This window comes from Aspergillus neoniger (genome assembly GCF_003184625.1).
Source record: "Aspergillus neoniger CBS 115656 unplaced genomic scaffold BO87scaffold_55, whole genome shotgun sequence".
In the NCBI taxonomy this organism is placed as follows: Eukaryota; Fungi; Ascomycota; class Eurotiomycetes; order Eurotiales; family Aspergillaceae; genus Aspergillus; species Aspergillus neoniger.
Window position 1 is genome coordinate 59009 of NW_020291183.1, and position 23538 is coordinate 82546.

A 23538-nucleotide genomic window follows, 5' to 3' on the forward strand; every position below is an offset into this window, starting at 1 on the left:
ATGTGGAGCTTGGGGCCCCAACTCCACATTTTGACTCCCGCAAGTTTCGGTTTGGGAAACACAAGCCAGTGACCAAGGTGCCATTCCGTATCTACCGGCGTTGCTAGATGTGCTGTGCCCTGGTGCAGTGCGAATCGAAGCAGCCAGGGGAATCGCTGCGCTTCAGGTTCTAGTATCAGGGTTTGGTGCATTCGTTGCCACTGAGACCAATTCTTGACAATTGCGGCCTCCATTCCATTGGAGACCTGGGGATTACAGCTTCAAGATCTTTGACACAATGAGGGTGTAAAAAAGACAAAAACATACAACAGAAGGGATTCGCTGGTGGTCACCCACCCAACTACTAACCCCCCGGCGTGTGGCTTGAGTACGGCTGAGCGGACGGGAAGCCCTATTTTCCACACCCTATGGTCGTATGTGCTTGGTTCAATTCGCTATAGACACATAACCTCCCCAGGGAGCGATTGGGTTGTTGATTCAGACCTCTGCTTTGGTGTCCAGTTTTGGTTCATATGAATGTACAGTACAGACAGGGATATTAGCACGTAAAATGATATAGACTAGCAAACACAAGTGATTATTGAGGCTCAAGAAATGGTTTGAGATAGAGCCCGAATAACCGACTACGGGTAGTTCACACATTTCAAAAACTAATGTGGGATATTAAACGGCCGAATAGTATCTCTAGGCAAGATGGCCGAGTTGGTCCAAGGCGTCAGGTTAAGGTCCACCTTAATAATCCAGCTTCCCCAAGCTTCCTGATCATCGTAAGATGGCGTGGGTTCGAATCCCACTCTTGTCATGCTTTTTGGCGGTGGTAGTACAATGATAGACCGGTTCCACTGGCGGCACTGAATTGAGGCTAATTCCGGGTTTTTTTTTTTTTTTTTTTTTTTTTTTTATTAAATCATTGCGGCACAAGTAACAATTGCGATAGTCGTTGCGATTCAATAGGAGGCGTGGGTGTAGCATCAACATCAACAAAATTCCCCTCATGTGCAGACGCGGGTTATTTATCCACAACATATTTGGCCATCATGTACATCGTAGGGCATTAAGCATTCTAAATGATCCAGAGACCAGCTTAATTGAAGGAAGTCCTAGAGCCTTGCATAGTAAGCGCCCGTAGGTGCTTATCCATGTGGTAATTCCGCTGAGTTTTTGTACTCGACGCTCATGACAGTGACATGATTGTTCTTCCCGTATTGATTCGCATTTGACACCTTGTCAATATGTAAAAGCTCGCGTAGCTAGACCGGGGCTTGATTATCGTAGTATGTATCCGGATTCGCGGCTATATTTGAATCGTCATACTCGCTTCTGTTCGTGTATTGCAACACCTTATCGACCCTCTGTAGGTCGAAGTACTCTCTGCAGAAACTCATATACCCCTCGTCACATTTGATGTCCCTTTGGCCTGCTACGCATGAATTTGTGATGGACAGTTCGAGTCTGAGTCATCACAGCGGACGGACAGTCTCCGGTCTAGCCAATATGGGAGCCAGCCGGGATGTATGATGGCAAGGTTCATGAACATCTCCTTGTAGGCTACATGATTAAAGAGCTGGCATCTGCCGATCCGAAAGCTGGGCAAAGGACGAAAGAAAAGCATTCCCCAAAACTAGTTTCAGATGCTACATCGAAACAGCTTCCTCTTCTCGACGGTTTAAAACCTCAGGAAAGCTGGCTGGCATAAAATTTAGTTCGCGATCATGCCTACTACTAGCTGGCACGGCTGTCTACTTATCACTGTTTGGAGTTGAGAGAGTATGGGATTATTTTATCGACACCCTTGCCCTCTGGCACCATCATCCAGCATAGGATAGAACAAAACTTTTTGATTGTATAACGTCTGATGCTCCCATTGTAGGGAAGCGACAATGCCTGACAAACGTAGCACGATTGGGACGACCCGATAGATCTTAATTCGGAAGGATGTCTCACAGATAAGCGCAGGCACACGAACTGACATTTATCTAGTCACCAGTGAATCCACTCCACAGATTCAGCCAATGCTGCAACATGTCACCTAATCCCACCCATCCTCCCCTCCGCTCATCTAATCATGGCCCGATCTCGCAGGTAGGCTTCTCACTCCAGACCGTCCTTGCATAGACCTGCAAGAAATCCCTCGTGGTAAACGACTCATCCATGTAGGGCTTGACGACCGGGTCTTTGAGACCGAGGAGGTCTATAATACTTTTTTGTAAGTCAATTGTAAAGACCACGTCCACTGTCTTCGTCTCGTTCTCATCAATGTTGCCCTTGACTTGCATATAGTACGGATGCGGTTCATTTTCCAGGCGTGGGATGTGCAGCGTGTCATCGCCGCAGTCCTCTGAGTTGACAGAACAATCACCAAAATCATCTTTTGTAACATGTCCAGGGTTGAGGTTGTCCGGGTCACTTGCACGACTGGTAAGCACGCTTTGCTGAGAAGCACCCGCGTATCGACTGGTAGACAACCTGACGCTGTTACTGCCGCAGTCTTTCTTTGGCTCCTCATAATCTGGATCAGATCCCTTTCGAGCGTTCAATTCCCCCTGAAGTTTCTTTGTTACGTCATCATAGGGAACATCTGCAATATAGTAAAATATGTCCGCGTACGAGCTAACAGTGAACGCGTCCCCAACAGTGAACGGACCCTGATATAAATCGTAACGTATACCGTAGGTGTTGAAGATAATTAATCTGGCAGAATCCGAATTGTTCCCATGCACTGTTGCATTCAAAGCGGATCTCACCAACGTATAAATGTTATCCGGGCAGTTGTAAGGACTCGCCGCAATATAGTATGATTGGGGAGCGCAGCCAAGTTCTGTGGTCAATTTGTATTGACTTCGAGTGCCCTCGATATCATTTGTGACATACTGTCCGGTAGGTGTATCAAAGCTAGCAGGGACGTCAGGGTCAGTTGCCCCTAAAGCATGGTACGCGAACGTTTGGCGGTTGAAATCGAGGTAGCGACGGTCAAGGCGAACTGTTTTATCCGTAGTAGAAGACGATGTTGAACTGTGCGGTGTGCACGTCCTTGTGGGCATGGGAACATCCGTCAATGTTTTAGATCCGTTCCAAGTGTCCGAGGGCGCCACACCGCTGAGAGCAAGCCATCCCACTGTGTCAGAGTATCGGCCAGATTCGAGGCCAGACGATCCGCTGTCATAGCATATGAAGTTGCGCACGTGTGTATGGCCACCTAGAATCTGAAGGGGAATCTCGGGCTTGTTCTCTCGGAACCAGTCCTTCATACAAAGCAAGGGATTCTGGTCTCCATGGTATTTGGTTTTGATCTTGCAGCTCTGCCCAATATCAGCATGTCCAATAAGCAGATAGAGGTCGACAGCCTTGCTCATTGCGTTGTTGAACCACTCTTCATTTGTTATCTCTTCTTCTCCCTGGACATAGAGGCCTGGAGGGGAATTGAAGTCCTGAAGAGTGAATCCGAATGCCATGATCCGCAACCCGTGCTTTGTAGTGATATATTTGTACTTTTCCCCAATGGATGTATTTTTGCCATCCTCTTCCACCAGAACGTTGCTGGTTAGATAACGATCCTCATAGTAGCTCACTAAGTCATTTTCTATCTGACGAGTAACGTTTGGATCATAAAGATCGTTGTTACCGATGGTGAGTAGGTCATAGTCCAGATAGCGGAAAATTGGATTAGATAGCTGGCCTTCGGGAGTTGAGACATCACTGAGGCCATTGCCAGTCACAATGTCGCCTGGAGAGACTGGGTTAGTTGACTGGCACACTATATAAAGAGTCCAAGACCAGTAAGAATAGAAGTACCAGTGTCCACAACGAGAAGATCAACGTTTTGTTGATCAGCTTTGTCACGCATGTGCGTCACAAACGAAACAAAATCACCCCAATCAGCACCGTAATTTACTTCATTCTCATGCCCTTCGAGCCATCCATGCGTATCAGTTGTATGAATGAAATTTATCTCGCCCCAAGGAAGAGGTCTAGTGGGCCAGTGTGTCGTGTTGTGTGAATCGTGTTGCATCCGAGGAGCTATTTTCGGGGATTTTGACCGGTCGGAGTCTCTATCCTGCGCAAAGACAGCTGGAAGGGCAATTGCCGCCGTCCATGCAAGGGCTGAGAAGGCCATTATGGGCTATTCAGGAAGCCCAGGAGGCTTCAGGAACTGCCAGGGCTCGTTGGAATGACCGGATGCAGCGTGGCTCAACGCAGGTGAAGCAAATTGACTGATTTCGCTGCAGGATTATTCTGCCAGAAGATGCTTTTATGTTCATTTTGTGCTGCCATCCCACGCTTTTCAGTTTTGGTAGGACGGTAACCATTGCCGGGAGGTGCCAAATGGACGTGTCATAGCCGGCATTTGGTGTTACACTCGATACAGCATTTCATTCGCACGACCAGCGGACCAATTGATTGCATTGGGAAGTCAAGAACGTTCTCGTCCATACTGCTACTACCGCTATAGTTTTATCCTGTGAACTGTCATAACTTGATTGTATCAGACTTCTTCTGCAACCATGGGCCGGTGGATGAATCCGATGTTCCAACAGCGATCTATGCTTAGTCCGGCTTCCATGTCATAACCTTGAAGCAGACTACAGACGTCCAAATGGTCAATATTCTGTCCAAAACCCACAAGCTTCCGTGAATGCTCCACATAGCGTGGCAAGCCTAGCTCCTGTGGAGTGTATTTCTTGAGTTGAGTTCTCGGCGGTTCACCTCCACAACAGCAGGCCGAATCTAGCATCACGTTAGCTCGGGATGTAGGGCTGAAACCGAAAACCATTTGGTATACCCAAATCTCTTTCAAGCTGAGAAGCAGAGCACAAATAGACGTGACGATATTTCATCGGATTGCTCAACCTATGTGCCGTTGACGACAAAACCTTACATGATGTATTTCCTAATTGCGATCGAAGAGAACTGAAAAAAAGGGACTCAATCTGTATCTAAAGAACAAGCCTAATTCAATTAACTCTGACTCTTTCAACGAAGAGCAACTTGACGAGATATGATCCGGATGGCTGTCAAGAACTACACCCCTCTGTCGCAGTAACTAGTAACTAGTAACAGCGTAATATATCATATTTGTAGCCAACACATCAACTCCAGTAAATTCCACCCCGTCACCCCTAACTTTCTAATTGACACCTATTACCCACCCCTTTCTGTACTTACAAATATGTAATATGAAAGAGAAAAGAAGGGAAAAAAATAAACTAAATTTAAAATAAATAAATAAATACAGGCGGCATCAAACTTGTTGAGCTGGGGTGATCCAGCTCCGATATAGGCCGCGAATGCCCGATGGCCATTCTTGACTAAGCGGGCCAGTGAAACCACTCGGAAAAGGAAGATGAAGATGAGAGAGAAGCCAAGGGGAAGACAGTATCGAAGCCAACAGTAAGCTACAAAAACGATAAGCTCATTTCAGCGTTTTATATCGAAACATTGGCAAGGCAGCCCAAATTCGAACTGCTTCCCATGAGTTTTCCGTTGGGTTTGTCTGTCAACCGTCGGCAAGGAAAAAAGTTGTGGATAAAACGCACTTGCTTCCCTGAACTACGTACTAGTGCGAAAGACATAAGCATATAAAGAAGATATCAGTTACATGAAGCACCGCTGTACACCTCAGCTGAGTGATCAAGGGATCTAAAGCAATAATGCGTGCCCTATGGGTAAATATATACTATCCGAGCAGGGTCGGTGGCATATAACATCCAGATATACGTATTGCTAGTATTTTTGGACCTGAACGAGTAATCATCAGGTATTTTGGCCACTCTCAATACGTAACATTAGTTAGTAGTGAAGAAAAAAGTAATTATACTAGGCCCTGTTTCCTTCCGGACAATGTCCCTGCCTATCGTAGAAGATAGTAGTATTGAAGTTTAATCTTCCCACCTAGCGCATGCACTGGTTAGATGCGGTTAGGTCTTGACTATGGGCGATTTACAATACCGAGGAAGTAAAAGCGAATCCAGACCGAAGCCATGGATGTCTATGATGAAGCCCCCTCTGAGCACTGCCTCACCCAGTCTGCAATCTTCGGTCCAACCTCGTCTCCTGGCAAGCCGATAGACAATGCATAGCTAACATGATTATGAACAGGCAACACCTCAAAGCGAGGAAGACGGCGGCGACGCTCAGCATACAGCCTCGCAAAGTCCAAGTTTCCTTGTACGCACTCCTCGAAATCCCATTCCGCCAGCATTAAAAACAGCTCGGGTGTCGGCACGGAAGCCACATCCGCGTCTTCAACGGACGGCAAATTCTGGAGAATACCGTACGCCGATCGGGATTGAATAAGACTATGGTCCGTCGTTCCATAATACTGCTCCATGCTCTCGCGTCGACCCTTCTTACTTAGGTCATACTTTAACGCCGCGCTGAGAAGTAGGACGCCGCGCACCAGGCTCTGTCCTTGGTCCGACTTTAGGTTTCCGGAGAAAAGCGCCATGGCGAGGTGGCCCCCACCTGCACTTTGACCAAGCGCGAAGATGGCATTTTGGTTGCCTCCATACAGATGCACATTGTCATGCAACCACGAGAAAGCAGAGGCGACATCGTCCCGTCCGTCTGGGAATCGAGCTTCTGGCAGTAGCCGATAAGTCCCCAAGACGCCGATCATACCCTGGGATGCGAAAAATCGACCGATATTTGCGTGCAAGTGCGGAGTAATAGAATTGTCGCCCAGCTTAAATGCACCGCCATGAAAGTAGACGACAACAGGCCGAGCTGCGTTTGTTGCGGTAGCATCTGCTGGCCAGAATACATCCAAGCGATGCCTTGGATCTGGGCCATACTTTACATTCTTCTCATACTGAAGTGGATGATCTGGATTCAGTGGGCCAGCAGATGAGTGCTGGGCCTCAAAAAGGTCCTGGCAAGCAGTGTTCACTGACCCGTCCCACCGGTCTTTGAAGCCGAGGATGAATTGTTGAAGTTCGGGCGCTAAAGGCATACCGTTCCCAATGTGTGGTGTAGAGTGGATACTGTTTCCTTTTAGGCAACTCAAAATAGCTAGCTAGCCCTTCACAAACAAGCGAAGTATAAAGAAATTGGATAAGGATTTGTAAAGAAAGATGGTGGGGTCGAGGATGGGGTTGGTAATGACAGCCTTAACAAAGACAGACAGATGAAGTGAAATGGGGTGAACTGAGGTGGGGTTGGGGAATGCTCAACCCCGCATCCAGTGAAACAAGCAGCAAAGGAGGAGCCAATGAATACTAGTAGTGCATAATATCGAAGGTATCATTGAGTGCACATTCACTACGTAATTAAATCACTGTGGGCAATGTTCACGGAGCTTGCCTGCACTAGATAGGGAAGGTTCTGAAAAGATCAGTTAATCCGATACGCCCTGGTTCGTATATAAGGGCATCATCTTCGCACTGTCTTGTTAGAAAGATCCCAAACACAATCGAATCAGTCTTTCCTTCATACGTTAGCCAGGTATTATAAGCCATAGCACTCCATACCAAAGACACTCTTTCATTCCAAACACCATTCCGCTACCCGTATCTCATCCTCGACTTGTTCATGAGAAGCATGAATGCGACAAGACCAGAATGTCAAGCAAATTACGCCAAAAATGGCATACATTCCTTAACCTCTCCCGCCAATCCAACATTACCTGGCACAAAAGTCGCCTCATCGAAGGGCTTTCCGAGCGGCGCAAGGCAACTACACCCCTGGCCCGACTAAGCGAGACCTCGGACGTACTATTCACAATATCTCGCGCCGAACATGATGGATTTCCTATCCCTTTTCGCCCTGCTTGGTCGCGGACGTATATTAGCCAGTATCTATATGCTGGGCAAGTTCACATCGCGATGGTATTTCTATCGCGTGGCTGCGTATTTCGCCGGAAAGCACGACTGGAGGGGCGTTAGAGAGGTGGTGAATCCGAGGAAGGGGACGAAATTGGATGAAGTTGCAGACAGACATTGCATAGATTAGGCAAAATTCGGTAGAGTTGGAAGATTATTATTATGGGCATTGCCAGTTATTCCCTGATCTATGTTTGTGTCGGGGTTGGATAGTGTGGTGAGTGATATACTACTCCTGTGGTGAAGCTATTGTGATCCATACTGACTGAGATTTCTAGCTGCTTGAAAATCCATAATTTGGCCCAGAAATTTGACGCGAAATGGGAATGATAACGATTAATTGTCAGGGCTGACTATTTGTATCCTTGCCATGCGATGGTGGTCTTTGTTATACTTGTTCCTTGTGGTGCGACCTCCCGACGAATTGCAAGTATATCTGGATATATAAATACGCCCAATTTTGTGCTCGGAAAAAGCTTTTGGACCCGATGTGTGTCCCTCTATATACATAACAACAGCATAAGAGCATTATATTTGTTCGTCTCTTGTGATGCGGCGCTCAGAAGAATTACACATATATCAGGATACTATATAAAGGTGCTCCATATTATGCAGGGAAAAGGGTTCCGGGCCCAATATGTGGTGCTCTGTATACAGAACATTGGCATAAGAGCACTACATCTGCTAAAAAGCACCTATAGAAGTCAATTGAGTTGACTATGGGAGGTACCTTATTGAAAACACTGATGACTCCATTCACAGTTCAATCATGACAACAATGCAACAGTCAACTGTAGCTTCGTGGAATGACCCGGAGCCCCTATATTCAACGAGCCAGACATTTCCAGCGCCGAGACTGTTAATGAAAAGGATTTGTCGTTGAGTGAACCTAGGCACCGACGATACCCTTGCCTATAAAATCCCCCAGCACCCCAAATTTAGTTTTGTCCTTCTACTGGTACCTCTCACGACCTGAGGCGTGAAATCTCATTTTCACACGTTATTGGTACACCATACAATTCTTCTTATCTATAGCCCTTTATCCAGATCCGACCATACCTCCCTTCGTCTCTACTTCCCTTCAGCTTTAGACTGTTTTCATTATATCTCATTCGACAATGCAGATGCCCACCTCGTCAGAAGACGAGAAGTGTCCTACCGTGGCACCCATGTGTCCCCCGGTGGCCGCCCCCAAGGTCATCGGACTCTACGGGGTGCCGGGGGCTGGCAAGACTTTTCTAATGAACAAACTGAACCAGCAGCTTGGTGAGGAGCGTTTTGCCTTTTTTGAAGGATCCGAGGTCATTGCCTCTGTAATTACTGGCGGGCTGGATGCATTTAAAAAGCTCGACGAGTCTGAAAAAGCCGAGTATCGCAAGCGGGCTGTTCAGAAGATCAAGTCAACTTGCAGCGAGACCAGGAAAGTTGGGATCGTTACCGGCCACCTCAGCTTTTGGGACGACGAAAGATGTGACCACCCCATGAAGGTCGTCACTGAGGATGACTTGGATACCTTCACTCATATTTTGTACCTCAATACTCCGGTGCATATGATTACCGAACAACGAAAAAAGGATACCGAGAGACTACGACCAAGTGTGTCGGAGAGTCGTTTGTGCGAGTGGCAAAATTATGAGACAAAAGAGCTCTCTTCTCTTTGCCTGGACAAAAACATTATGTTTGCTCATGTTTGGTCCGGTTTGAGCTGTAAGCTGTCGACCTTCATTCGTGACATTCAATGTCACGATGAGGGATATAACATGGCTGTTGCCAATGATCGTTTGGACAAGATTCTCTCTGACCATGGTGACGACGTTCAGACTGTCTTGTTTGTTGATGCAGACAAGACGCTCTCGGAAGACGACACCAGCGAAACCTTCTGGACGATGTTGGAAGATTTTAAGGGCGTCCATAATCCGCTAAGACGGCTCTTCAACAAGATGGGGTATACGTATGCCGCGTTCAGACAGGCTATGATGTACTATGAAGATCAGGTCTGCGATAATGACTTCTCTTCTATCTGCGACGATATTGCAAGTGAAATCAATCTCTATCCCCAGGTTGCCCTGCTTCTCAAAACGGCGGTCGAACACCAAACACGTTTGTCCCGTTATCGCCACCAGCGGCCTGCGTCTGGTCTGGGAGAAAGTCATTGAGAGAGAAGGGCTCTCTAATGTCGTTAAAGTCATCGGTGGTGGCCGTATCGACGACGGATTGGTGGTTACCCCTGAGGTGAAGAGAAGTTTAGTTGTTCGTGCTCAAACAGTCCATGGAGCCCACACCTGGGCGATCGGGGACAGCCCTATTGACTTGCCGATGATGTTGGCTGCAGACAAGGCGGTTGTCGTGGTGGGTAAAGAACAAACGCGAAGCAAGAGCATGGATGGCGCTTTACGTGATGCTATCCTCAATGATGGGCTGCAGGCTAGGCAGGCCTTGCTGCCCTACAATACTCTGAAACCACGGCTTGACCTGAACATACTCCCTGTGATCCATTTAGAAGACGAAAATATCCAAAGTTCGATCTTCCGCCGCTGGTTTCGATTCTACCACGCGACCGATGATAACGCTTCTAAGTTGTTGAGTACTCCTATGAGAGACGACGCCATCCGCGGGCCGGCCCTCCAGGATGCTCATAAGAAGGCTGCTCACTATCTGTCCACAAAATACCTGGCAGAGATCATCGGGCTTGAAGCGTTCCCCGTACGCCACCCTCAAAACAAATCCATCGACGGATACCGGCTTCTCAACGAAGGCCAGACGTTGATCGTGCCGCTGATGCGCGGTGGGCTGCCTATGGCAAACGGTGTTAACGAGGTCTTTCCAACTGCCCAGCTCCTGCACGCCAAGTTCCCCCACGACGTGAAGAGGGAGAATCTCAAGGGCATCGTCACTGTGATCTTGGTCGACTCTGTTATCAACAGTGGCAAGTCCATCGTGGAGTTCCTGCAACATATTAGACAGATTAATGCTGCCGTTCGTGTCATTGTTGTTGCTGGCGCCGTGCAGGACCAGGCCCTCAAAGGCGGGAGTGCCATTCGTGCTGTCGCGCGATCAATGGAGGTTACCATTGTCGCTCTCCGGGTTTCGAAGAACAAGTACACTGGAAAGGGAACTACCGACACCGGTAATCGTTTGTTTAATACCACTCAGTTGGACTGATGATGGGCCGGTCATACTACTTGGATGATATGGACAGCCGGAGCTCGGGTTAGATTTTGGAAGGCTGATAACAGAGTTGGCGATGGCGCACTTTGACAGAAGAGTTTTGGCTTTGGAGATACGGACGGTTGTGGGATGACTAGGACTTGATTGTCTTTTCGTTTTGTTTTATCGAAGAAGCAACACCATTAGTATCTCATCTTTGTTAGTATGCCTCCCTCTAGGACATTAATAATAGTCATTGACACCAGATATGGAGGCCCGTTGGATTTAATCTTTAAATTTCTTCAAGTAGTGTGCTCTCTTAGATGCGGTACACTTGGACCACCCATCATGTTCCACCTTAAATCACCGGAAGCAAGTTCAAGTATCTTTATCATTCTATGCAGCAGATGAGACAAAATATTGTTGGGGAAGATACGTTGCGACCGCTTCGTTTTCTTGGGTACAATTACAGGATATAGTCTATGTGAACAATGTTCTTACATATAATCATTTACCAGGTCTGAACTTCATACTCTATCATCTCAGCCCTTTGGTTGTGCGACGATCCATAATTATGAATTCCGTAATTAAAGAAATGCAGGAGACCCAGTAGTAATGATTTCCACAATTTCTGCAGAATTAGAGATCCATTGTAGAGGCAAAGGGTCATCCAGGCTATGGCGGTTCATATCCGCTGTTGCTGCGGATTCCCACTCTTCTTTCGTTACAGCATTCCACAACGGCGTATTCCTGGGTGGTGGAAATTGTAAATCGCATGCACGGATCCTCCCGTCTAAGTTACTCATTCTATCCTCCCCTTTACCTGAGATACCAAATGCTCCACAGACTCTAAATAAAGCTAGATCGAACCTCTTCACCTCCTCAACACTTACCCATGTATATCCAGGCAGGATACTGTTGCAATAATGCTGCAGTATGTTTGGGTAGTAAAATATTCCTAGCTTCTTGCAGCTTATGATAAGCCTTTCTAGGAGGTCAGAATCTGCAGGAGCAAGGGAAGGCTTCAGGTCAAGGTCGAGCTCCCCACCGCCCCGATATAAAGCGGCGAATATTAGATGGAGCAGGATTGCCTGATATGTGGCGATGGGCCATTTACAAGTACTGCTTGCATCTGCTACAGAGGCATCCCATGCCTCCTGTTGACTTGGACGTTAGCTGGCGTAGTTATAATCAGGCCAGGGATTCCTACGTACAGTCTGCTGACGTATGGCTGAGCCCAAGACATTGTGCAGGTCAATGGCTTTCGCCTGGGCTTTTCGTTCCTTGCTCAACCACAGACCGAGAACAAGCATTGACTTGATCAATAATGGTGCTTCATGATCACTGAAAGACCCTCGATGAACAAAAGGCCACCGAGGATGAAATGTGTTGAAATATATGCTAATAAAATGTTTTTCCTGATCAGAGTCGTCTTTCGCAGGTCGGATAGGAGGCGATTGAGACATCCTTGCAATGTCACGCCGGTGATCAACCTGCTGTGCTCCCACCCGCCGTTCAAGGGAACAGTGGATTCCGCGGCGCAAGCAATTCTTACATGGTGGTCCTCCTTGGCATCGAGACTTTTGATTCCGGCAGTGGGCGCAAGCATGTTTGATGTCGGGCATGTCGTTCACCCCATGTATATTTTGCATGTGTCGCCGTAACGTATCGCTGAATCGCGGAATTAGCAATCTTTCCCCACATTAATATTGAAATGGCGAGAGTCCTTTTGTACCTCCGCCTGAACTTCTGGGTACAAGCTGGACATTGTCGAAGCTGCTCTTGGGTATGTTGGGCCTCGTGGCGACGAAGATGTTCTTTCCGCCGATAGCTTGCCTTGCAATGAGGCACTTGGCACCAGTATAACCTAGGAGGCATGCTGCTATTTTGACTGGAGACTTCAGAGAGTAAAGGGTGTACAACGACGGAGTTGAGGGGACTGCTTCCTCTCGTTCGGGCCCACCCATAATGGCACGATTAGTCAGTGTGTGTCCGAAAAGGTTAGAACTGACTTATCGAACCCTGGATTTCCCCCGGAATGAACCACTCAGTGAGTCTTATTGAATACTAGTTCAATGCGTGCTTTCTGAGTCTGCTTCCAGTTGCGTTGCGCCGGTCGCAGATACTTTATTTTCTGAGATAGAAAACGCTCGGGGACCACATATACTACAGTCGTACGCGTCTTTTCCAGACTACCACGGATTCATTTATCCGTTCCCACTCCCACTATGTAATTAACACGAGGATATAATATCCACACATTTGGATTCATGATTGAAACACATCAATGGTGTAGGATCTAAGTATGTGAGAAGGGAAAGTTCGAGCCCATTCCGACTACTAGTAGGCGCAGGACACCTAGCAGCTTCTTATATCGTTGGATATTATCCACTCTTATGCACTCAATTTCACGCCTAGTGACCAGAGAAAGGAGAAACAACTAATTCCGAAGTACTGGTTACATATGCACGGGGTGGGAGCTCCGACATTTCGGCCCTCCCACCTCCGGAGCCTCCACCCGATTCTAAGATCACTTGGAAGGGATGCTCACAAATAAACTTCCCAATTTCTAATCGTAATAGTAATCATGTATGATATAATGCGATGACTTCGAAATATAAATACCCTGAAGATGATCCTCGTATCTATTTTTCAACAGTATCATTCATCCACACAACCCTCACTTAACTACCATCATGGCTCCAACTATCCTCATTGTCGGCGCAACAGGCAATACCGGCCGAGCCGTGACAGAAACTCTGCCAACCCTTCTGAAAGCCAACGAGGCTTTTGAGAGCCATCGAGTACTCGCCCTGACCAGATCTTTCAACAGCTCTTCGGCCCAACGGCTTGCAAAAATCCCCGGTGTCGGAATTATCGAGCAGAACTGGACCGAGATTACCTCGGACTGGCTCCGAGAAAATGAAGTCGTCAGGGCCTTCATCGCCTCTCACAACGCACCAAACCAGTTTGCCGAAGAGTCTGCCTTCCACGTCGCCGCCCTTGGAGCTGGTGTCGAATACGTTGTGCGAATTTCCACCACCGCACCCAATGTTCGTCCGGATTCCGGTGCTTACTATCCGCGCACGCACTGGGCTATTGAGGCGATGCTTGGTTCGGCGGAATTCAGCGCCCTGAAGTGGACTTCTCTTCAGCCAAACGTGTTTACAAGCTTCTATATGACCGTACTCGCTGAGTACATCAACAGATTCGAGCGGAATGGCGAACTAGGCCCTCTGAAGTTGATGGCATCTAAAGATGCCCCTGTTGCGCCTATCGATCCGGATGAAGTCGGTGTGTTTGCTGCGCATCTCTTGGCCTTGGATGATCCGAGCCCACACAGCGGGGCGAAATATGTCTTGAATGGGCCGGAAGATATTACTGGCGAACAGCTTGTCGGCTTAGTGGAGCAGCGTATTGGCACAAAGGTGAAGGAAGTGGCGTATCAAGATCTCAGCCTTTTGGATGCAATGCTGGACAGTCAATATGAAGGATCGGGTCAATCCATGACTGTTGTCAAGTCAATAAAGAATGCCCTGTTGATCATGTGGGAAGGGAAGTGCAATGCTTCGACTACCAGCAAGGAGGTTCTGGACATTGCTCCTCCGAGACGGACCCCTACCGATGTGTTGGAGGAATTGCTGACGGCGTAAGGTCCAAGGGTGACTTATCAACTCCTGAGGCGCTACCATCACAGATGTCATAGATATATTGATTTTATTCAGAACAAATAGCATCGTATTCTGACGTGGACGTCATAAAGACAAACCGGAGTACCATAGATGGACATCTTCCTCCATGCATCCTGACCACGTCACCACACGCTTCGCTCGAACGTAATACAACAAACTCAACAACACCCATTTCCTACTCAACTACAATCATGTCGTTCAGAATACTATCCAAAAAATCCCTCTGCTCCTTTACCCACTTCCTTGTCTCCTCCACATTAAACGGCCGTCCAGTAATTTCCCTCTCCCTCTCCCTCTTGCGCTGTGCCCGCACCCTTTCCTCAAGGACCTCCATGCGGTACTCGAAATACTGGGGATACATCTCCTCCAGATTGCTGATTCCCCGAGTACCAGTGAGCAGAATCTCATCGCGCACCTCTGCGTCCTTAGGCCGGAACGGCGTCACCATCGTGATTCTCTCCCGGCCGCCAAGGGCCTTCAAAGCCTGGTGCTCGAGATACCGACCCTGCATGACAACCGCGTAGCCCTGTGCGGGACCACGGACCTTCTTGATGGTGCCGTTGGGGAGCCTGATAGCTGTTTCGCCGCCTACCATGGAGGTGCAGTCGGAAAGCATGACTACACAGACGAAGGGGAAGGAGTCGTAGTGCCAGGCAAATGCCGGGGTATCGTCATCTCCGGGGGGTTTGGTAGAGGAGTTGCTGGCTTGGGACGAAGGTGGTTCGTCGTCCTTGATGGCAATGTTGATGTTTGCGATTTCGAAGTCGAGGGCTGGGATTAGGTCGATGCCGGCGATAGCGGAGATTTTGGACAGGACTTCAGGAGACTTCCATACGTCGTACGTGAAGGGGGCTCGCCTATTTATGATCATTAGTCTAGTTCGATAGGGCTAGAATGTCCAGAAAGGTGTATGCTTACTTGTGTCCCATGCCCCTAACCATGCTTGCGCAGAAATCGCTTGCATACTGACAATCCTTCAGCACAGGCTCACTGAAGATCTCAGCGCGCATTTGTCTGATTGCTTCGGCCGTGAACAGACGAAAAGGCTCTGAGATAGCGTTGGGAGAGATGCCCGCTTTTTCGAGGCCGAAGTCGGCCATCTTGTGGATCTTCTCCGGGGGTTGAAAGACCAAGTGCTCGCTTGGGTCGAAGGTGCGCTTCTGGGGGATCTTAGCGCCTTCGATAAGGGACTGAGGGAGCTTTTTGGCGGGGCGTGTGGCCTTCTTGGTCTTGGGCCCGGAAACAGGGGGTGGGGTGTAGGTTGAGACGAGGGCTGCTGGGGCCATTGTGTAGGTTGTGGATGGATATGATCCTAATATGTGTAGAGAGTTAGACGATGAATGGCAGTGTTGATTCAAGTGCGATTGATTGTGTTGAGTTATAGAAATCGTCTCTAACTGCGATGTCGTCTCGATACTTATAGTTCCAAATGAAGCCTTGGAATGCCAAGTCCGGGGTATGTTGAGCGGAGTGCTTAGGACCCGAGCCGTCACGGGAAGCATAACATGCATCTGCTCTAGCGCCAGATAGGAGATAGCATTTCCAGATAACCAATGAACGTACACTTCCTGAACACTATTCCCGGAATGTCATTAATGGTGTCGGGAGACAATCATGATTGTATGCTGAAAGACCTGCACGTCTTGCATCCCGATAATGCCGGCTGATCAATCGGAAGAGCAAACCGGATTCCAGCTGATTATCCCTTCCAAGATCGGCTCGGATCTAGACTCATGAGCCGGGCTGGTTTGGCCAATGGATTTCTATACGGGATAGATTTTCCAGAAGGAGCAAAGGACCACAAGAAGCCACAGATCGTGACGACAGGATAGAGGCAAGTCTTGCAGCTGCTTTGCCTATCAGCTTCGAAGTCCTCCCTACGTCTTCTGTTCTCATGATCCATGCCAGTGGGATAGCCCGCCATGGACTGATAGGGACGCACGAAGCTGATGCGCGAGGGAAATAGCGAGAGTGCCGCAGTTACCGCTAGTCAATTTCCATAGCTAAACAGTGGTAGGCGGAGTGACATCCAAGATCAAGATCACGGAAAGATAGGGCCAGCGGTACAGGCGTAATCGGTAGCGGACCGAGATACCGCGTTGTTCGCCCGACGCGAGGGCCATCGACGAGTGTAGACCGTCGTAGCATTTCCAATTGCACACAGTGCAAGCATTATCCCATGAGTCTATTAGTCCACTATGTTGATCCGTAGATATCCTCGGGAGCTGAGATCTAGCGCATTCTGTAGGATTTACCCGCTCCAGAATAGGCACATCCCCTCCATCTTGATCAGACACAACCAGTGTCAGCTGCCAAATATTTACATCCCTGGTAATACCCAAGGCGAACTGTTACTAGTCAGTTACAAGCATTGACCCCTTCTCACCATAACAATTATTTGGTGCTATCCAAGACACCCTTCAACAAAGGCACCTGGAGCCTCATTCAATAGGGTTCAATCTGGTAGTCACTTGGCTAAGTTGGCACTAAACAGGTGGATATGCAGCGGGTGTGCAGGATCATACTTCGCTTATCTTTTCAGGTAGTGCCTGCTGATCCTTGTAGACCTCCTATGGGTCTGAGAGATTCTATATCAGTATTGTAGACAAATTGCCCGCACAATACCTACTTTCAATGCTACTGCGTCTAATTGTCTCTCATCTAATCCTCAGATGAATTCCCGAAATGAGGGGTATCTGGCGCACAAAAAAGAGAGCAACGGCTTACCAACTTCTATCGCTATTAGATCACCTCCACCTTAGACAGCATGGCCAAAAGCAATGAGTAGCATATGATGAAAGTCTCTAATTACCACTGAACAGGCACCATCACAGGACCGCCCGAATTCCTTTCCTATCTACAATAACCCACACCCAGGCCCCGAGCTCCCCGAGGACGAAAAGGCGGGAATTACCTACAACCTTCAATACTAAAGACCCCGCTAGGCTTCGAACACAGACATACAGAACATCGGATCAATCCCCATCACACATTTTGACCTGACACACCTGCCTCCCCGCTTTCCCTAGCATGCTCCGTAAACATGCATCGGAAGCGTGGATGTAGATTATACGAGAGACCCCAGCTCTGACTCCAACCAACAAATAACGATGGAAGCATCTCGGCTCGGGTTCGTCGGTAGTATCTAGAAACCGATGTCTAGTCTCGGGTTTAGAACCCGACACGGCCGCTAGACCCACCTGCAGCTCTACTCCCATACACAGCCCAGGGGATAATTGGTATTGATATATACAGACCAGCAATGTGATGATTTTGCTGTAGAAAGTCCTAAGTTGTCATAGTCATCTGTGGACGGAGGGTCAAAGAATGATTCGTTTAAACTTTATCCTGTCGCTGGCAGTGATGGTGGGGAGGCGACAATTGTTGGTTATCTCGGTTGCTGCGGGCCCGTCGGATGGGGAACCCGATCGGTGGAGTCGCGAACGCGAGGGATTCTATAGCTGGAATGCTCGAATCCGATTGTGCGGGTTGATTGTCGCTTCTATTCAGGTATTTACAACTACAACTGTCGGACTGAGTAGGACACTAATGTCCGAAAGTCTTCTACCTTCAGTATTGAAATCAAGCAGAGACATACACTGGCAGTAGAGGTAGCACTGTGTGGGTAGATTTTCCGAAATCGCTTCGGCCACGAGAGATATAGATGAACCTATGGGGATTTATACTTTACAGATAGACGCAAATTCGGTTCAAGAATAATGGCAAAGACTTTCTGGCAGTTTCTTATCGTGGCGACCTACATGGATCCATCCCATGGTGGCGCACCTGCATCCAAAACACTACACCCCTCTGTCTGCCCAATCTGATTTACCAGCGAGAAGAACTCGTACGAGGAAATCCCAATACTATCTAAAAAGCCGAGGCTAGAAGCTTGAGCCAGAACAGATGGGGACCCTGGTACCGAGTTCAGAGGCACTGAACAAGCTGCCAGATCTGCCGAGTCTTGAGGACGGTCGACACGTCCCGCCATCATGAATTCGGAGCCCAGCTCGGAGGGCGGTGGCACCGCCGCTGAAGATGTGGGCAGGGTGAGTGTCTCAAGGCCCCGCCGCTCGATGCGGTCTGCGACTTCCTGGAAGAGCTTTTCAAGCTGTGCAAGTTCGGACTTTCGTGCTGCCGCGAGCTTGTTTCCACGCTGGATCATTTGGTCGAGGATCAAGTGAACATCGTTCATGCAATTTTCATTTTCACCTTCGGTGACGTTGGGAAAGACGGCTTTGGCCATGGCGATGTGCATTGCTGCTCCGTAGGTGAACTCCATGTCGAAGGGGAGGAAGACATCTAGGTCTAGTGCGTTAGATCAATTGGACTTCATAATCTGCGTGAACTGCTTTAGAAGAGCCTGAACCCACCGAGTAGATTGTCTTCATCTTTCAGTATCTGCAACGTTTTGATTGCCGACTTGATGCCTGCCGAGATCAGACCATCGGTCGGGGCCACAATGCTCTGCCAGTCTTCCGGTCCGTGACCTAATCGGTCTAATCGCTCTTTAAGCACTGATAGCAACAGTGGGCGCGTAGCCACTATTACGCACTGTAATTCGGCTTTTATCAGTGCAATGTACTCTTGGTGGTTACGAAGGGAAACAAACCTGGTGATATAGCAGCGTAACGTGCCTTGTTCCCTTCGACATGGCATCCACCGAGTTCTGGAATTTCACTTCCATGATATTCTCGATGTCTTGGGCTTGACTGGCAAGGACTTGTAAGATCGATCGTGTGGTTTCGAGGAACGTCCCCAGCTGAGTTTGACTACATTTGTATATAGCTTTCAGATGTCAGCCGGCTCAGTCCTATTCGGCTTTTCTTCTGGGAGAGGCATATCATACTTGACAGAATATATGATAGAAGATGCGATAGCCTCACCAGAAGGCCAAGCGTAGCATTGCTCTGCGTTGTTCTCCCGGGTGGGTCAAGCAGGGTGGTGATATCGCTATCCTGGAGTGTCATGGACGCACCAACTGACGACGATATGTGACGGTCCAAAACGTATAGCGTCCACCAAAGATCCCTCGACTGGGCGACAGTTTCTGCTCCGAGCTCGTCTTCAGGCAGTTGAGTATGCATACCGTCCATCTGTGCAATGCGGATGGCGTGTCCTACCTGATGGAAAGCTATTAGCATGAGAATGGGGGAGAACAGTACTATCTGATCTGGTGATCGGGTAGACTCACATACGAGTATGCTGAAGACCGGTGATCGATACAATAAAGATACAACCCTGTCAATGCGAGCACTTCAATGGCCACAAACCCGCTGCGTGATAACGTTGTCGGATCGGGCATGAGACTCATAGCCCTCACGAAGAACTTAGCCCCGGGTGGCTCTTTATTGTCGCTACTTGAACGATAGCCCACTGGCAACAAGAATGCATTCCCAAATGCAAGAACTAGTAGAAACTGAACGAACCATAGCCGATTCTTGCTTGCTTCCTTTGCTGCGTCTTCATGGTAGAACTCCTTGGTGTGGTGCAAAAAGTTGGCTTCATCGAGTAGACGGAAGTTATGTCCCAGATGGAATTTGACGGTATTAAACAGGTAGAGTGCGTAGTCCATTGAAGGAAGGTTGCTGACATCAGGGTGCTCATTCACCGGAAGGGGGCTCCAGTGGATTGGGTAGAGGTCGCCGTCGAATAGATCTGGTCCGCTGCAGTGCGATACAATCTGGAGCTTCTCCGCAATCATGAGTTTCAACCGCGCTGTGAACGACCACGTTGAGGTAGGGGCAAGCCAAGCTAGTATTTTCACTGTGTTAGCTAGGTCCAAGAAGGGATCAGTATTGGCGACGACAGACGTACTCCAATTTCGCTTGGTGCTATCGTTCTTCTTTATCACTCGCGATGGGAGCGTGAATGGGCTAGTCCATATCGTCCTTGCTGTGAACAGCTGCGTCAGATTATCTGCAGACGGAGACGCTTTGGAGTTTGTAAGGGTTAGCCAAGTAGGATTGAAAGTGCATTAGCATATGAGACCTCGTTTGGCATCGTACCATCAATATCTGCATCCGATCCGAATGCCGATGCTGAGGTCCGCTTAATCGACTGTCGGTCCGGCTGGGTCTCCGTATCCTGCCCTTGGCGTTTGCGGGCTCTATTTTGCAGTTCTCGGAGATATCTATCCATCCTCACGGCCCGATTGTCAGTTTTATATGTCGCATACTCTAACATAGGATAACCTACGAACCTCTCAGTAACAATGACTTTATTCACACCTTCTACAAAACGACACTCGACACGCCTGCGCTGACAGTTGGCGCATGGCTCTTCACCGGTGCATTTAATTTTGCTGGTACGACACGCGATACATCTGTATTTTTGTGATCTCAGGTTTAGCGACAAGGACGAACAGTATCTGAGTCAAGGTAATTCCGGCGAACTGGCAGGGAGAAAGAGGGCGAGCCTTACGCGTTTGACGTCCGCTTTAGCTTCCGTGAGGTATTCCGGACATCTGCCATCTTCTGAAGAGCCTCAAGCGCGACTGAAGGACTGGATCATACAATTCAGACATCTGGAAGGTGCTGAGATCGAGGGTAAGCCTTGATGATTATGGGCTATCGTCAGCTGGCGCCAACTCGAGAACTCGTTCGCTGAGCTGTGCTTAACCCCGCACTGGTCAGAAATCGCGGGGAAAGCGTTGCTTGTTTCGGTTAAGACACCCCTGGTTGAATTGAGTTCAGAATCGTAGAGAGAACCAAGTTGGGTTCTGCTTCATTAGCATCAAGACAAGATACGAGGGCTCTGACAGAATATCGAAGCCCCCGTCTTATCTTATCTATCGATCGTAACCGGGCGCATTGATGTGCGACCGTGTATTCTACATCTATCGCAGCCGTAGGGCTAGGGAGGATTCCACCCTGTGAATAGATAACCACGATAGGACCCCACTAGTTGTCACTCGGGAGGTGCCTAAGACCTTAGACAATTTACGAGGAGCTTAGTGCACATACCAGACTAAGTCTTACCTCTTACCGCTGCGTCGTGGAGGTATGTACAGTGACGCGTGACAAGCTGGCACGCTGGACCCTCGGCTCGGCTCGGGTCGAGACATCCGAGATGAGTGTGGGTTCCGAGACAAGAGACAGTGGTTTCGATAGAGCCTTAAAGGAAGCTCAAGATCCTAAACATTGAGTTGTAGTTGCCAGACAATACACATGATTTGTCAATTCTATCTTCGTATCTCCTGAAAGTCCCCTCAGGATATTCATTCCTTCCCGTTTGCCTCTCCATCATCGCTACCATGTTCGACCTCATCGTCGTAGGCGCCGGTTTCTCCGGCCTGCAAGCTGCTATTACAGCTCAACAAGCTGGCCTTTCAATTGTCGTTCTGGAAGCACGCGACCGCATTGGCGGGAAGATTTGGAGTGTCCCGCTTGCCTCTGGTCGAGGGTACGCTGACTTGGGTGGTGCTTGGATCAATGTCAACCTGCAAAAGCGAGTAGGCGCATACATAAAGAAGTTTGGTCTGAAGACTGTAGAGCAGCGACTGGAAGGAAGGGCGATTATGCAGGAAGCTGCAAATGAGAGGTTCGAGTTTCCGTTCGGGGTCACTCCATCTGATGTTAGTGTGCCTCTGGATCAGTCCAAGGAAGTGACATACTCCAAGAAGACAATCAATAACTGATATATTCTCTGTCGTTATCGGCTATAGTGGACAACAGAAGAAAAGGAGAATCTGGCAAAGATTCGCGATCACATCCAAGCCGAGTCGCTGAAACCTGGCCCTCCTCGGGCTGATGATGACAATGTCACCCTCGAGCAATACATTCGTAATCTCGGAGCGGGACCAACGACAATCAAAATGGTAAATCTTTGGGCGCGGGTTATGCATGGTTTGGAATCATCCGAATACTCCGCTGCTTGGTTCATCGATTACTGCCGCTGTAACCACGGTCTTCTAGCTATCCGTGCGGATGACTCGAGCGGCGGGCAGCATCTGCGGTTCAGAGATGGTGAATAAACCTAACTTGCCCCTTGCAATCCAGTTTGAACAGGACAGAAAAGTCCTCACACACTAACACTATCTAGGCTCTCAATCCCTTGCAAACGCCCTTGCATTCCTCGTCGGCCCCTCCAACATCCACCTGTCGTCCCCGATCGCCACAATCGAGGATCTATCCACCCACACAATAGTAACAACAACAACTGGCAAATCCTTTGCAGCGCGCAAATGTATCCTCTCCATCCCCAGTACCATGTACAAAGAGCTCAACATCCAACCTCCTCTCCCGCTCCGAGTGCAGGAAGTCACCAACGCCACCGTGCTGGGCGATTACAACAAAGCCATTGTCTGCTACGATCGACCCTGGTGGCGCGACAGTGGATTCAATGGCTACTTCGCCTCGTATAGTGGTCCAGTAATTCTGGCTAGGGACACATCCGTTGATGAAGTCCGTCATTACTCTCTCACCTGCTTTGTGAATGGAAACGAGGGGAGAAAATGGGGCAAGCTCATCCCTCATGAGCGAAGAGCGGCGGTCATTAAGCAGTTGGCTAAAGTATTCAACGCTGGTGACAACAATGATCACGAGGTATACAAGCCCATTGAAGTCTTTGACCAGGTCTGGCAGCATGAGAGGTATAGTCGTGGGGCGCTGGCGCCGATCACCGCACTGGGCCATATGACGCGGTTCGCAGATGTCTATGGCAAGCCTGTGGGTAATTTGCATTTTGTTGGAACTGAGTATAGCAATGAGTGGAGGGGGTATATGGAGGGTGCGCTGTGTTCGGGTGAGGTTGGGGCAGCGGAAGTTATCAAGGCTTTGGGTGGAAGGGGAAGGGCAAGTCTGTGATTTCTTTCTACATTGGGTAGGGCGATGTGATCGATCTTCGTTTTGTGTCTCCGGGTGACCTTGTAAATATGTCAG

The 23538-nt window shown here is 48.7% G+C and overlaps 8 protein-coding genes and 1 non-coding gene across 9 annotated transcripts; 4 read left to right on the forward strand and 5 right to left on the reverse strand.

Moving 5' to 3' along the window:
• The first annotated feature begins 687 nt into the window (after positions 1-687).
• On the forward strand, positions 688-802 carry BO87DRAFT_t261. The gene has a single exon. It is a non-coding gene; the product is annotated as a tRNA-Leu (tRNA).
• Positions 803-2063: 1261 nt separating this feature from the next.
• Positions 2064-4114, reverse strand: BO87DRAFT_320770 (Ser/Thr protein phosphatase family protein; the record flags this gene model as incomplete). The annotated part of the gene is made up of 2 exons (XM_025619911.1): positions 2064-3724; positions 3793-4114. The coding sequence occupies 2 exons, from the start codon at positions 4112-4114 to the stop codon at positions 2064-2066; spliced, it is 1983 nt and encodes a 660-aa protein (XP_025474499.1).
• Positions 4115-5884: 1770 nt separating this feature from the next.
• BO87DRAFT_419942 (alpha/beta hydrolase) lies at positions 5885-7736 on the reverse strand (the record flags this gene model as incomplete). Its single annotated transcript, XM_025626977.1, has 2 exons — positions 5885-6980; positions 7711-7736. The coding sequence occupies 2 exons, from the start codon at positions 7734-7736 to the stop codon at positions 5987-5989; spliced, it is 1020 nt and encodes a 339-aa protein (XP_025474500.1). The 3' UTR covers positions 5885-5986.
• A 1199-nt stretch (positions 7737-8935) lies between these two features.
• On the forward strand, positions 8936-11112 carry BO87DRAFT_449627 (uracil phosphoribosyltransferase; the record flags this gene model as incomplete). Its single annotated transcript, XM_025628367.1, has 2 exons — positions 8936-9901; positions 9963-11112. The coding sequence occupies 2 exons, from the start codon at positions 8936-8938 to the stop codon at positions 10977-10979; spliced, it is 1983 nt and encodes a 660-aa protein (XP_025474501.1). The 3' UTR covers positions 10980-11112.
• A 439-nt stretch (positions 11113-11551) lies between these two features.
• BO87DRAFT_449639 (Zn(II)2Cys6 transcription factor) lies at positions 11552-12876 on the reverse strand (the record flags this gene model as incomplete). The annotated part of the gene is made up of 3 exons (XM_025628368.1): positions 12700-12876; positions 12179-12635; positions 11552-12121 (listed from the first exon to the last, which is right to left on the reverse strand). Exons 1-3 carry the CDS (start codon positions 12840-12842, stop codon positions 11552-11554), a joined length of 1170 nt encoding a protein of 389 aa, XP_025474502.1. The 5' UTR covers positions 12843-12876.
• Positions 12877-13645: 769 nt separating this feature from the next.
• BO87DRAFT_449641 (NmrA-like family protein) lies at positions 13646-14617 on the forward strand (the record flags this gene model as incomplete). Its single annotated transcript, XM_025628369.1, has 1 exon — positions 13646-14617. The coding sequence occupies exon 1, from the start codon at positions 13661-13663 to the stop codon at positions 14615-14617; it is 957 nt and encodes a 318-aa protein (XP_025474503.1). The 5' UTR covers positions 13646-13660.
• Positions 14618-14831: 214 nt separating this feature from the next.
• Positions 14832-15942, reverse strand: BO87DRAFT_320727 (uncharacterized protein; the record flags this gene model as incomplete). Its single annotated transcript, XM_025619907.1, has 2 exons — positions 14832-15513; positions 15575-15942. The coding sequence occupies 2 exons, from the start codon at positions 15940-15942 to the stop codon at positions 14832-14834; spliced, it is 1050 nt and encodes a 349-aa protein (XP_025474504.1).
• A 2471-nt stretch (positions 15943-18413) lies between these two features.
• Positions 18414-21129, reverse strand: BO87DRAFT_410818 (Zn(II)2Cys6 transcription factor; the record flags this gene model as incomplete). The annotated part of the gene is made up of 8 exons (XM_025626377.1): positions 18414-18964; positions 19030-19210; positions 19269-19444; positions 19506-19779; positions 19851-20410; positions 20474-20590; positions 20665-20981; positions 21080-21129. 8 exons carry the CDS (start codon positions 21127-21129, stop codon positions 18414-18416), a joined length of 2226 nt encoding a protein of 741 aa, XP_025474505.1.
• A 782-nt stretch (positions 21130-21911) lies between these two features.
• Positions 21912-23463, forward strand: BO87DRAFT_391380 (flavin monoamine oxidase family protein; the record flags this gene model as incomplete). The annotated part of the gene is made up of 3 exons (XM_025624962.1): positions 21912-22232; positions 22323-22623; positions 22700-23463. The coding sequence occupies 3 exons, from the start codon at positions 21912-21914 to the stop codon at positions 23461-23463; spliced, it is 1386 nt and encodes a 461-aa protein (XP_025474506.1).
• Positions 23464-23538: the final 75 nt, after the last annotated feature.